This window comes from Cheilinus undulatus, linkage group 6 (genome assembly GCF_018320785.1).
Source record: "Cheilinus undulatus linkage group 6, ASM1832078v1, whole genome shotgun sequence".
Lineage (NCBI taxonomy): Eukaryota > Metazoa > Chordata > Actinopteri > Labriformes > Labridae > Cheilinus > Cheilinus undulatus.
In genome coordinates, this window is record NC_054870.1 from 5182022 (window position 1) to 5194045 (window position 12024).

Consider the following 12024-nt stretch of genomic DNA (forward strand, 5'->3'; position numbering starts at 1 on the left):
TACCTCTTACCTTGATCACAAATCAACGCTGTATAGGCCGACATTCCCTGGTTGAACAGGCTGTTTAAAAGGTGCTATTCTTCCAAGTTTAGAGCTGCATTCAACCAACAGCTGTCAAGTGGAGGTGACAAGAAACAAAGGCTGTGCAATGTGTCTGGGGATTATTAGTAATTTTATAACGTGTGTCTTTATTGACTCACTGTTTTTGGCTGTCTGTGTGCATCCATGTGTTGGGAGGCTGGGGTGGGGGGTGGGGGGGTGGTTGTAGGTTTGAGGCAATTAGCATTCCCATGTCCAGTGGGGCTGTGGGAATCCCTTGAAGTAGAGGCTAAGACGTGATTGTGAGGCTGCACATCACAGCAGCGACTGCTTTGTAGCGCTCATTTATTGTCAGAATGATGATGCGCCCCCCCATCTCCATCCCAGCTCGGAGCCCCCTCCTCCCCTTGAGTTCCTCCCTCTTTCAGCTGGGAAATTGAATTGTGTTGGAATGCTCTGTGCCTCTTTTCTCTGGCACTTGAATGGGCTCTTTAGTATTTCACACCAAGGTGTCCTTCAGGGTGCGAGGTCAGGCTACCAAAACAGCTTCTAGTGGCGGATTAGGACCAATTAACATCTTTGTACACAAAGGGCTCTGGCAGCTGAACAGGCTGCAGGGTGACCCACACTGCCGTTGCATGCCAAGCCAGGGGACTGCTGCACTTGAGCTGAAGTAGCAAAAGAGGGGTGGAGAAAGTTTTCCAAACCTAATGGGAAATGTTGCTACTTCACACCTCATGAACATATAGCCCATTGAGCCATCGTTATCTTGTGAAATGAGAGAGCAAGCCACTTTTTCTAATCATCCCAGTTATACGTAAGAGGGTACCATGAACTGTCCTGTTTCCTTTTTCTCTCCTATAATGATGGGCTACCTTATGGGGCCAGGGTTTGGCCTTTAATCTCTCTGCAAACTCTCTTTTCAAATAATATACACACTTCAGACTCAGTGTCACCAAATAGCTGATAAAATGTCTTAAAGAATAAACCTCAAACAGCACTTTGAGGACGTTTATGATAGAGCCAGTCTGGTAAATGCAGGAATCTGAGGGCTGATAGAAGGGTCAGTATTTGAAGGTTAAAAAATCCAGTAATCATATACTGGGAAATATTTTTCATGAGTGTCATTTTAAGAGACTGACTGAAATGCCAATATTAGTCAGAAAAACCATGGCATGATTTGTTTCTTCAACTTTTTGAAACAATTAAATGCTTGTCGAATAAAATGTTGAAGAGCGCCTCCAGGCGCTGACACACTACGACCACAGAATTGAATTAAGTCCAAGTATTTGTTCTGATTCATCTGATTCACCTCAAACTAGAGATGCCTGGATTGATCAGGAGCCAGGTAATAGTTTTGATTTAGTAAAAACATGATCTGTAGATTAGATTTAATGCGTGTAGCCCCTAGGGGTGTGAATTACCTGTTTTATTATGATATGATGTCAATATTTTGGACAAAGATACGATTACAATTCGGTTTGATGTGGGAGCCCACGATGAATATCATCAAAGACCTATGTTTGACTACCATTTTTATGTTTTTAATAGCTTAAAATACAAGGCCGCTGTTCATCTTTAAACTAGGAACATAACTGGCTGTTTGTGTTAAAACATGTTGATTTTAAATCAGAAAAAAATTTAAGTACAAAATGTTTTTGTTTCCCTTTCATGTACTCTGATCATGCTAAAGCAATATGCTTTTCTTGAACTCATTAACACACTTTGACTTGAATCGTCAAAGACGAGAGTTTCCGCTAGACATTTTTTTTTGTCTGCGGCCAAAATGACCAGCAGTCCTCAAGAATTCCAGCCATTTACAAAAACTACCTGACATTTGTTTTTATATTTTTTTGCTGCATTTAACAGCAGTAAAATGCACAAATCTGAGAACTCTGTGATACTCTTCAAGTCAGTGCTAAGAGGAGACTGGAGATGAGTTTTTATTTCCAACCATGATCCAAAACGGAGGCAGTAGAAACCGAGCCAACTGAAACAACAACTTAGCTTCACATTAGTACTGTTAGCCTGTTAGCCACTACTGTAACTTAGCAGCTTATGACAGCCAAATATCATCCTTTACTGATAACATGAATCATCCATTCAAATAATTTAACAGTGGTCCTTTAACTAGACACCACATTCAAACTTTGCATTTCAAATTATAAACAAGTTTTATCATCAGTTGTCCAATATCAGTCCTCGTGATGATTTCAACTGTGACCTCCACTAAAGCAGTGAATCCAACCATCATGGTTTATTGGGGGTATTCTCAAAAAACAAAAGCATCCTCAGTGGATAGTTCGGTCCAACCCTCCTCTCATCGATGGCTTATCCTACGTTGCTGCTGCTAATTAGCCAGGACACCCTGAGCATTAACAGCCAGCTACTAGAAGAGAGATGGAGCCCTTGCTATCAGCCTCAAGTGGTCAAAGCCATCCTGCATGGTGTGATTCTGTGTTTAATACAGTTCCACTTTATCTGAGAATTGATCATAGGTAGATTTACCCACTCATGGAAGTCCACTACAACTCTACTCAGTGTAGGCCTTTCTCTGTCAGACATCTGCATGTGAAACAGACAGAAACTTGGGTTACGACTGCTCTATTTTAGCCCTGCATACTTTACAAAGGAGCCTTTGAAGTGGCATATAGTTCATTTTGGTTTTGTAAGATATTGAGATTTTAGTGAGTATTAAAGAGATGAACTTACATTATTTAGATTTAATGAAGTCCCAATGTAATCAAACACAGTATGACTGGTGTGAGTCGATCTCAATGATATGTGATTAGTAAGCGATAAAAAAACAGATCTGGGCATCTCTACTTTAAACTGTGTGGATTTGCTGTTTTTTGCTAATGTTCCTTTAAAAGTCCGGGATGTTCCATTGTTGGTCCATTACTACACATTTTAATATTTTCTCTGCTCTTTTTACCTTATTTTTTTAGCAATGGAGTGAACCGTCAACCTTTGAAAATTTTCCTCATAATTGAATGTTTTCATGTCTCTAAAATGATGTTGTGGTTGTCAAATAGAGCCTGATGGTCATAGAAAATGAGAAAAAGACAGAGATATGTTAAATTTCTTAAATTTACATTTACCTCCTCTGGTCACTGTTGGCAAAGATCTACTCTCAAGATGGAGCTGACTTATGGATTTCTAAGAGGTTCCTGTATAATTATGTTGCCCAATTTTCTGTGCATCATCATTATGATTATTATCATCACCCTTCAGTTAACAGCCATATGTATCTCTTTGGGATGTGGGTAATTTTAGGCTAAGTGTAGCTGTTAAGTCCTTTTTATAAACATGGCCATTATTGACAGTCTGACATTCATAAGGATGGCAAACGGGGCTGGCTTTAAGACACATGATGTTTAGAAAATTTGATGGATTTTTCTGTAAAAGGATGTATTTTGTAAAGGGTATGTTTGGGTAAGTGGAGCTGTTTTAGGTTGGAGTATAAATTTGTCAATCACAGTGATAATAATCTTAAATTCCTGGAGCAGTTTTGAAGCCACGCTCTGATCTTCTCTGGTGAAAGGATTCAGGAGCGTATGTGTTTTGTGTGAGACAGTTATGCTTTGAGTTGGAGTAACTTTTGACGGTCAGTCAGATCAGAGATTCTTACCATTTTGATATACATTAAAAAAAATCCACAAATCAAACTCTTCGTCACAGAGTGAAGTATGGTTTTTAAAGTACTGATGGGTCATTAACAAACTTGTGTGTCTCATTTTGGTAGTCAGAACCTTTTTTGTTTTTTGTGAAGGATTCATGGCATACAAACTATTATGATAGTGGACTTGATTTTAACATTTGAGGTGCATTGATTTGCTCCTGTTTTTTTTTTTTTTTTTTTTTTAAGCAGACTGAAGTCTTCACATCCATGAAGCTCTGCAGCTTTGCTGAACATGCTGCTGACTGTGATTAGAGAAATAACCATATCATTGTTTCATGTTTTGTAAGACAAAATAGGGCTGAACACTTATGATAAAATATACTTTTGCATTTTTTTGTGATATTGCCAATTCATCATGACTTGTACTGGAGGGAATGATCGCTTCATCATTCTCATTAGCTTTGTTTACATGGACCACTCATAATCGGAATAAGTGCCTGATCTGAATAAAAATGCTTCATATAAACACCTCAATCCAAAAATAATCCTCTGATTCAGCCCATGGAAATAACATTCTTATCGGGGGGGGGGTTACGCTGAATGTCGTTCCATTTGGTGTCGTTAAAAAGAGCACCAAATTGTTTAGTTCTTTTAAGAGCAGTTCTTTAAAAATTCAGGCATTTTTTTAATGCTCATTTGTGTTTGTATGTTTTGATTGGAGTAATACACACTTCTTAACATCATTCTTTTGCATTTTCATTGATAACCAATCAAGTAGACTCATGATACCATCTATGGATGATATTATTATTGCAATAACAAATTGCAATATTGTCCTGAGTAATTGTAATTGTACTTTATACCAAATTGCACAGCACTGTTTGTATCGCTTAAGGTCAAATCCTTTCTTACTTTCACTGTGGTCTTGTTGTTCTGCAGTTGCATCTTAATGTAGTTTTTCAGCCACCATTAAATAAAATAAGATGGGAGAGGTTAAAAAAACAAATTCAGTATCTATTAACTTGACAAATAATTAATTCTGGCAATCAGTGTAAGCCAGGGATGTCCAAACTTTTTTCCACTAAGGACCACATGCAGAAAATTTTAAGGATGGTGGGGCCACTTTCATATATCTCCCCTTTATGCTATCAAAGTTAGTCAATCCAGTCATATTTAGGTAAAAATACACTAATTGGTTCTAGTTTATAACGATAAAAAACATAAATGGATTCTCCTGTCAAAATGTTTGTTTACATAATTAGCAGGATAGCACTGCCTAGTGTTGAAACTAAAACATACGCTAATCCAAATAAATTCATACCATCCTCACATGGTGGAATTTTTTTCTGTGTGTTTCTAGGGCTGACAGCCTCAAGCTGAGAGGTCGATGCCCTCATGTCCGACCAAAATCCATTTGGTCAAACAATCATGTGCTACTTTAATTGGAAGAATCCATTTTTTTTGCAGGGGTGAGAAGGGAGACGTCATGTGTTTTTATTTTTTCAGTTATCTAGTGTTACAAAATATATTATAAAAAAAACAACTATGAATATAACTATTCAAATATATTTTTCTCATGCCTTTAAGGGTAATTAATTACAGGTTTAATACCCAGAAAGTCAAAACAATGTCACTAGGAGCCTCCCACCTCAGAGGAGAGCAAAGCCTACAAAAAGCACGTTTATACTCCTTTTGTCAAAAAAGTCAGCGTTGTGGCAACGTTTTGTTAAAAGGGATTATTATTTAATTACAACATAAGGTGGTTATACTGTGAAAATCGTAAGATTTTTAAATTCATTTTGGGTTCATTTTGAATTTTAATTACCTTGTAAATGCACTGACTACATTGTCAGTGATAAGTTTGATGTAGAAATAACATGAAGGTTTTTTTTTTTTTCTTTGTCCGTCCCATGACCAATCGATTAATTGATGATCTGGTGCGATTTTAGTCAACCAAGTTTTTCTTTGGTTGACTATAGCCCTAGTGTTTTCTTATTGACAGACAAGTATAGTTTTGTGTTACGAGTCCCCAAAGTAACAAAACTCTACTCGTCTGTCAATAAGAACTACAGCCAAGCATGAGCTTCAGGTTCCATTGTGGGCCATTTTCATTTATGCTTTAGAATTTGTTGTGGGCCAATTAAAATGGGCCAAGAGCCGCATTTGGTCCCCGGGCCATCGTTTGGACACCCCTGATGTGGGTGAACGCTTAATTAACTGTTTCAAACAGTATTTTTAATGTAAAAGAAAGGTCAATTTTGGGTTGACTATAAAAGCCAGACACACAGTTGACAAAACAAGAGATTCTGTAAAATTCTGTAAAAAAAAAAAAAAAAAGGTAAATATCCACTTTATAGACAAATACATCAGATTTTTGGCCATTCAAGGTAATGCTAATGGACCAGTCAGTATTGTATTAGGAGAGAGGTGGTAGCTGTGGGCGGGGTTCAGTTGAAGCGACTGCAAGCCTGTAAACAATGGCTGTGGGTGAAGAGATGAGTGTAGCCCGTAATGACACAAACCATTCTGCCCTTCCCAAACAGCTCCCATGGGACGGTGCCCAGATAGATATGAAATCTATCCTTATCTATCCGTTCCTATCCTGACATCCTATTGGGGAAAATGCTGTTTCCCCCAAACCAGGGATTTAGCTTTCACCGTTTCTCTTGCACACTGCTCTTACATTACTGTGATGTCTATTCCAAATTAGGGTGCTTTCACATTAGGCCCAGTTGTTTCGAACCGCGCCGCGGCACGATTCCTCCCCCTCCCCCTTCCCCTGCTGGCTTGCTTTCACACTAGCAATATCGAACCGTGCCCAGGCGCACTTGCATATTTACTCAGTGCGAAACAGCAGGTGGTCGTATGCACGCAGCTGGTTTACAACCCCACCAAGGAGGAAAAAAAAGAAGAAGAAGCTACGATGAGTCATAACCTGAGCGAAGACTGTTTTTGTCTTGAACTCAAAAAGTCCATTCTGCAGCCATGTATGATTAAAATCACTTTTTTAAGATGCCAGCAACTTCGCTCTTCGTATCTGCATCTACTACAGCTCAGAGGATTAAATGGGCTTGTGCTGCGCAGATACAGCCGTTTTTGAGGTAACATGAGACTTTTATTGCCTTTGCACCTCCTCTCACTGACTCCACCTTGTGTTAATCTGTAAGGTGAGTCACAACAGACCGTTTTTTGACTGGACTCTGGTGATTCGACACTCTGTCCCGTATCCGAGCGCGGTTGCGTTCACATCTCATCCTAACCGTGCCAGAGTCCACTTGAATCACACCTGAGACCACCTCCCCAAGTGGGCCCGGGCCCGGTGGCCGGGCGCGGTTGGTTTGCATTCACACTGACAAAACGAACCTGACTTTGGGCTCAAGTGCACTTGGCTCCAGGACCGGGCCCCTAGTGTGAAAGCCACCTTAGTCTATTCTATTCACACAGATCTGAAATTATTATTTGAAGAATCAAAGTTTATTCTGAAACAACATTTTACCACCCACCCGGCCTCAGCCTGTCCACGTCAGAGTGAACTTTCACTCAGAAAATTGTGTCCTAGAAGTTGAATGATTCAGCTGAGTCTGGATCCTGAGGAAGGAAGGGAGAGAAAAATCTTTGCAGTAAAACCAGTTTTATTTTGGAGGGGTAAATGTGTGTGCGTGTGTTTTTTAAAATCTGTGGTGCCCTTGGTTTTTATCATAACACTTGAGCCAGCTTTTCTCTTGCTCCCTCAATAGTCTGTGCCCCACCCTCCCACCACACACCAGTGCTGTCTGGCTAATAGAGAGTGAAATGCAGGTGTGTGTGGGGAAATGGCTGCTATACTGTAGCGCATTGACAGGTTATTTTGTTGGCCTCTGCCTAATTAGTGGCATAGTGGGTGCACCCCGCTAAGCTTTAGTGCTTTATGTTCCTACCAGTCTGCTCTAATTTCCTTGCTCCTTTGATATCGGCCCCAAGATTGACGGTTCGCTCATAAAGAGGAACACCAGACGGATAGAAAAACCCAGTGGAAACAATGCCGCCACCTTCAGTCCCCCCCCTCCTCGACCCCTCTACTCTTGTCCCATCTTTGCATTTTACCCCCCATCTCTGCAGATGTACAGCTGGATTGTTTGGGGGGGGTAGGTCAATGGATTTCTTGCAGATTTAACATAAAATGGCAATCATGACAGAGAAACAAACATTTTTGCTCCATTTAGAGAAAAGAAACTTACTGAAACTAGACCCTGCTCTTAGGGCTCCTGCTTCTCCTCAGATAATCTTCAAAAAAGTCTTGCTCTAGATTTTTAAAATTTAAGGCCACAAAAGTAGGGATGCACAGTATTAGATTTTTGCTGATTTCCAATATGCTGATATTTTCAGTTTCATTGTAGCTGATAATGGTGTTTAAATATGTATTTCAGACCAAAAAACTTGCAGCAAGCTTACTTTTTCAGATTAAGGTTGGAAAAAACAGTCCTTTAATATTAAAGGAAATGAAGATAAAACACACATGTACACAGTTTCCCCAAAACATTTCAAATGTCTTGAAAATTGTCCTTAAAAATTCTCAGGAATTCCTAGAAAAAAAAACTTGAAAGCCAGTCCCTCCCCAAAATTTCCTAAAATTTTCCTGAAGAAAATGTTCTGTCAAAATTCTCATTTTTTGAAGAATCCTTTAGAAATATCCCAACATTTATCAAAATAGTCCCCTAATGTAAAGTAAATCTTTATGAATAACCCTGAACAGTTCTTTATAAAACTAACACAAAAGTCCATTAAAATTTCTGAGTTATTTGTAAGTGAATTCCCCAAATTTTTACAGACTTTTAAAAAAGAACATAAAAACGCTGAAATCTTCCAAGTACATTCTGTCAAATTTTCATGAAAATTAATGAAAGCATCTCCCCAAAATTTTAAGGAAATTTCTCAAAAATATCAAATTCCCTGAAAGATTTTGGAAAATTATATAATTGCGATTTTTTCCCCAATATTGCAATTGCAAATTTGATATGCAATTATTCCTCAACTTTCTTTTTTTCCTAAACAAAGGCTGAACAATTCTTTAAAAGTGTCTAATTCGGATGGTTTTGGCTCGTATTGCAAATTAGATATGAATTACTGCATTAAAGGGTTTTTGTCATTCTCATATTTAATAAGAAAAAAGTACAAACATGACGGCAGGATGTTTGGAGACTATTCTAACAAATGGCTGCATGATTACATGATACATCATGCATAACATTGCTGCTGCTGCAAAAGTTTCAAACTGGTATTTTGACACAAATTTCAGGTCAAAGAAATATTGAACCTTTTGCGATTTGAGAATTGCAGCAGGCCAGATTGCAATTTAATCTAATTTTGATTAATTGCCCAGCCATATTTACAAACCAATTCTCAAAATTGTCATGAAAATTGCCCCAAAAATTAAACAAAATAAAATAACCCTGAACTCATCCAGGGGAATTCCATTTAATTTCCTTGAAAATGCCATAAATATCCTGATTCTCTAAAATTAAAATTCTCTAAAATCACTATAAAAATACCCCCCAAAATCCTCAAAATATTCAAGCAAATTCTCTTAAATTTCCGTGACATCTGCACAAAAAATGTAATAAAAATCCTGAAAGTAACCAAGCAAGTTCTCTTAATTAACAGGGATCATTCTTATGAAATTTCTCAAAATTTCTTTAAATTTCTTGTTTTTTTTTGGCATTGGTGCATCTGGACATTAAATATTTAATTGTCTGGAGTGACCTGTCATTGAAGTGACTGGGATGAATGAGCTTTATGCACTAATGAAGAAAAAAGTTTCTATTTCATTTCACTGATAATTGAAGATGCCACGATAGCTGGAGTTCAGGGAATAAGAAGGATGTAGGCTTCTTTTTGTTTACGTTGTTTTTTGTTTTTCAGACTTACAGGAGGCTTTTTCCTTCCATTTTTAGCTGTGGTTTAATGTTGGGGAAGGCCACAGACTTTTTCCACTTGGACCTAAGCATGTACCTGTGCAATTGTAGCAACTCTACATTATGTGAACAGGTTAATTCCATGCATTTTCCCCTGACATTTGACTGCTTTTGACATTTAGGCCAGGAAGTGCATGTAGCTGTTTAAGACTCACGTTGAAAGGTCAGCTCGTGATTATTAAGTGTCGGATGTAAGAAGGTGTACTTATTCCCAAGTGCTTTGATGCTTTCAGCTGCAAGAAGACATGGGAATGTCTTCTTGTGTCTTATTTTCCTGTCCTGTAGTGAGTGGAAATAATGCTGTGAATGCAGTCATTAACTTGCATTATTTTTGTACTTAACATGTTTTGTATGAAACAAGTTTTTATAGTTAATAAGTTTTCATTGTTCAAAATAGAGGAATTTATATGTTTACTTAGCCTCCAAAACCCATGTAGAAAGCACAGTTAAAATGCCAGTTAAGTGCTGTTACAGCCTTTGGCCACCTGTCTTGGGGGGTGCACTAATTATTTTTTAAGGTTAAGTTCTCTATCTTGTGGTTTCCACTCTTTTCTTGTTTACACTCGGCAGCAGACCCACGTTTTTTTCCGTCAAAACAGAGGAGTTTCATGCAAGTATTGTGTGCTTCAAGAAAAAGCCTGAAGATTCTTAGCAGTCATGCTAACCCTTCCCTTTGGCTACAAGCAAGCAAAGTGTTCTATGGTGTTAATGGTGATGCAAAGCAAACATCAGTGAAAGGACCCGAGACTCACATGTGATCAATGGATGTATGAATGGAATGAATGAACATTGGCTCTTCTTCTCTTTCAGCCTACTCCACTGTGTCAGGTGTAAATGGACCTCTAGTGATCCTGGATAATGTGAAGGTGAGGCCGCTAAGAAGTTTCTTTCTGATTAATGTCAATAAAGATGTTCTTATATTAGATGTTCTTAGTGCTGCGTTGTTTTCACTGTTTACAAATGTTAAATGTGTGTTTTTATGTATTAATGAGGTCAGCACAGGAACATAATCACTCAACAAACTGAATTAAATGTGTTCAAACGTAAAGCTCCACCTGTGTTTTCAGATCTGTCCTTGTAGTAATGATAGAAACTCAGCCAGCTAAACTGAGAACTGAGTGAAATGCTTTTGGTCTAGTTCCCCAGGTACGCTGAGATTGTTCACCTGACCCTGCCTGATGGCACCAAGAGGAGCGGACAGGTTCTGGAGGTGATTGGAAGCAAGGCAGTCGTCCAGGTGAGACACAGAATCAGTGCTGATCCAGTGCAAATTCTACACAAAAATGCAGAATTTTTTTCTTACTTTTTCTTTGGAAATCATGGACATTGTGCCCTTTAGGCTAAACAGGAAGAGGACAGGTCGGCTTGTGGTTAGTACTCAGTTCATTGGCTAAAATGAAATTATTCCTCAGTAGCTGCGCACGCGCAGCTCGATAGCAGCTACATAACGTGTTTTGTTGCTCTGATTGGCCCATAGAGATGTGACAGACAGAACGTTCACCCAGTCACACTCCGAGTTTTTTTCAAATCCTCTGCCTTTTCTCAAACGTTTCCTATTGAACCTTCCCAGATGGATGTGTGAAACACATCCATCTGGCGTGTCAGGTTAGTGATAGTTAGCATCTTCTTAACATTCTTTAATTGGTTAGAAATTCATAAACCTACAGACACACATAAAGGGTGACCAATAGCACTGATTCATGAAAAAAACATGACATGGATTTTTTTACACGATTTCAACATAAATCTTGCCTCATGACTATAGTTTTATTTTAAATTTAACTCATTTTATATATATTTACAACCCTAATTCCAAAATAATGGCACATTGTGTAATTAGTAGTTATAAAGGGTGGTGGTGAAACCCCCCTCATCAGAAGAGTTGACTCTTCAAGTTCTTCAAGCTCTTGCCTGGGCAGATGTCAGGAAAATGACAAGCATTTCTACCAGGAGCATTTTGTTCATAATCAAAAGAACCATAATTAATCGACACAGAATTCAGTTATGATTTTTTTATAGCACTCTGTTTCATTGTTAATTCTTCTTCTCTTTTTTCTTTTTTTCAATATTATTTGAGGCATTTCGTGCCTTTATTTATGCAGGATAGCTGGAGGGAGCCAAGACTATGACCAGTGCATTGAGTACTGTAGCCTCTGAATATGGGTCCCTGTCCCACTTAAGTGTATTTAATGAAAAATGTTACAGTTTGGACTATAAATGGAACATAAGAAATTGAGAAAAAGAAAGTGTTTTAAAAAGAAATTTGGTATTTTGTTGAGTAATTTCCCAGTTATCTTGGGAAAACCAGTTGTTCTCCTGAGAACCAGATTGATGATTTGATATCTTGAGAAAAGGTCTGAAGTTCCCTTGGCATCACAAGAAAACCTAAAAATGTATAGATTTTCTGTATGT

The 12024-nt window shown here is 38.3% G+C and overlaps 1 protein-coding gene across 1 annotated transcript in view; it reads left to right on the forward strand.

Moving 5' to 3' along the window:
- atp6v1ba (ATPase, H+ transporting, lysosomal, V1 subunit B, member a) overlaps positions 1 to 12024 on the forward strand; it is a 64261-nt gene that overhangs the window by 14084 nt on the left and 38153 nt on the right. The window contains exons 2-3 of the mRNA XM_041790069.1: positions 10423 to 10478; positions 10751 to 10849. Coding sequence (XP_041646003.1) covers positions 10423 to 10478; positions 10751 to 10849 — 155 coding nt within the window. The remainder of the gene's footprint in view (positions 1 to 10422; positions 10479 to 10750; positions 10850 to 12024) is intronic.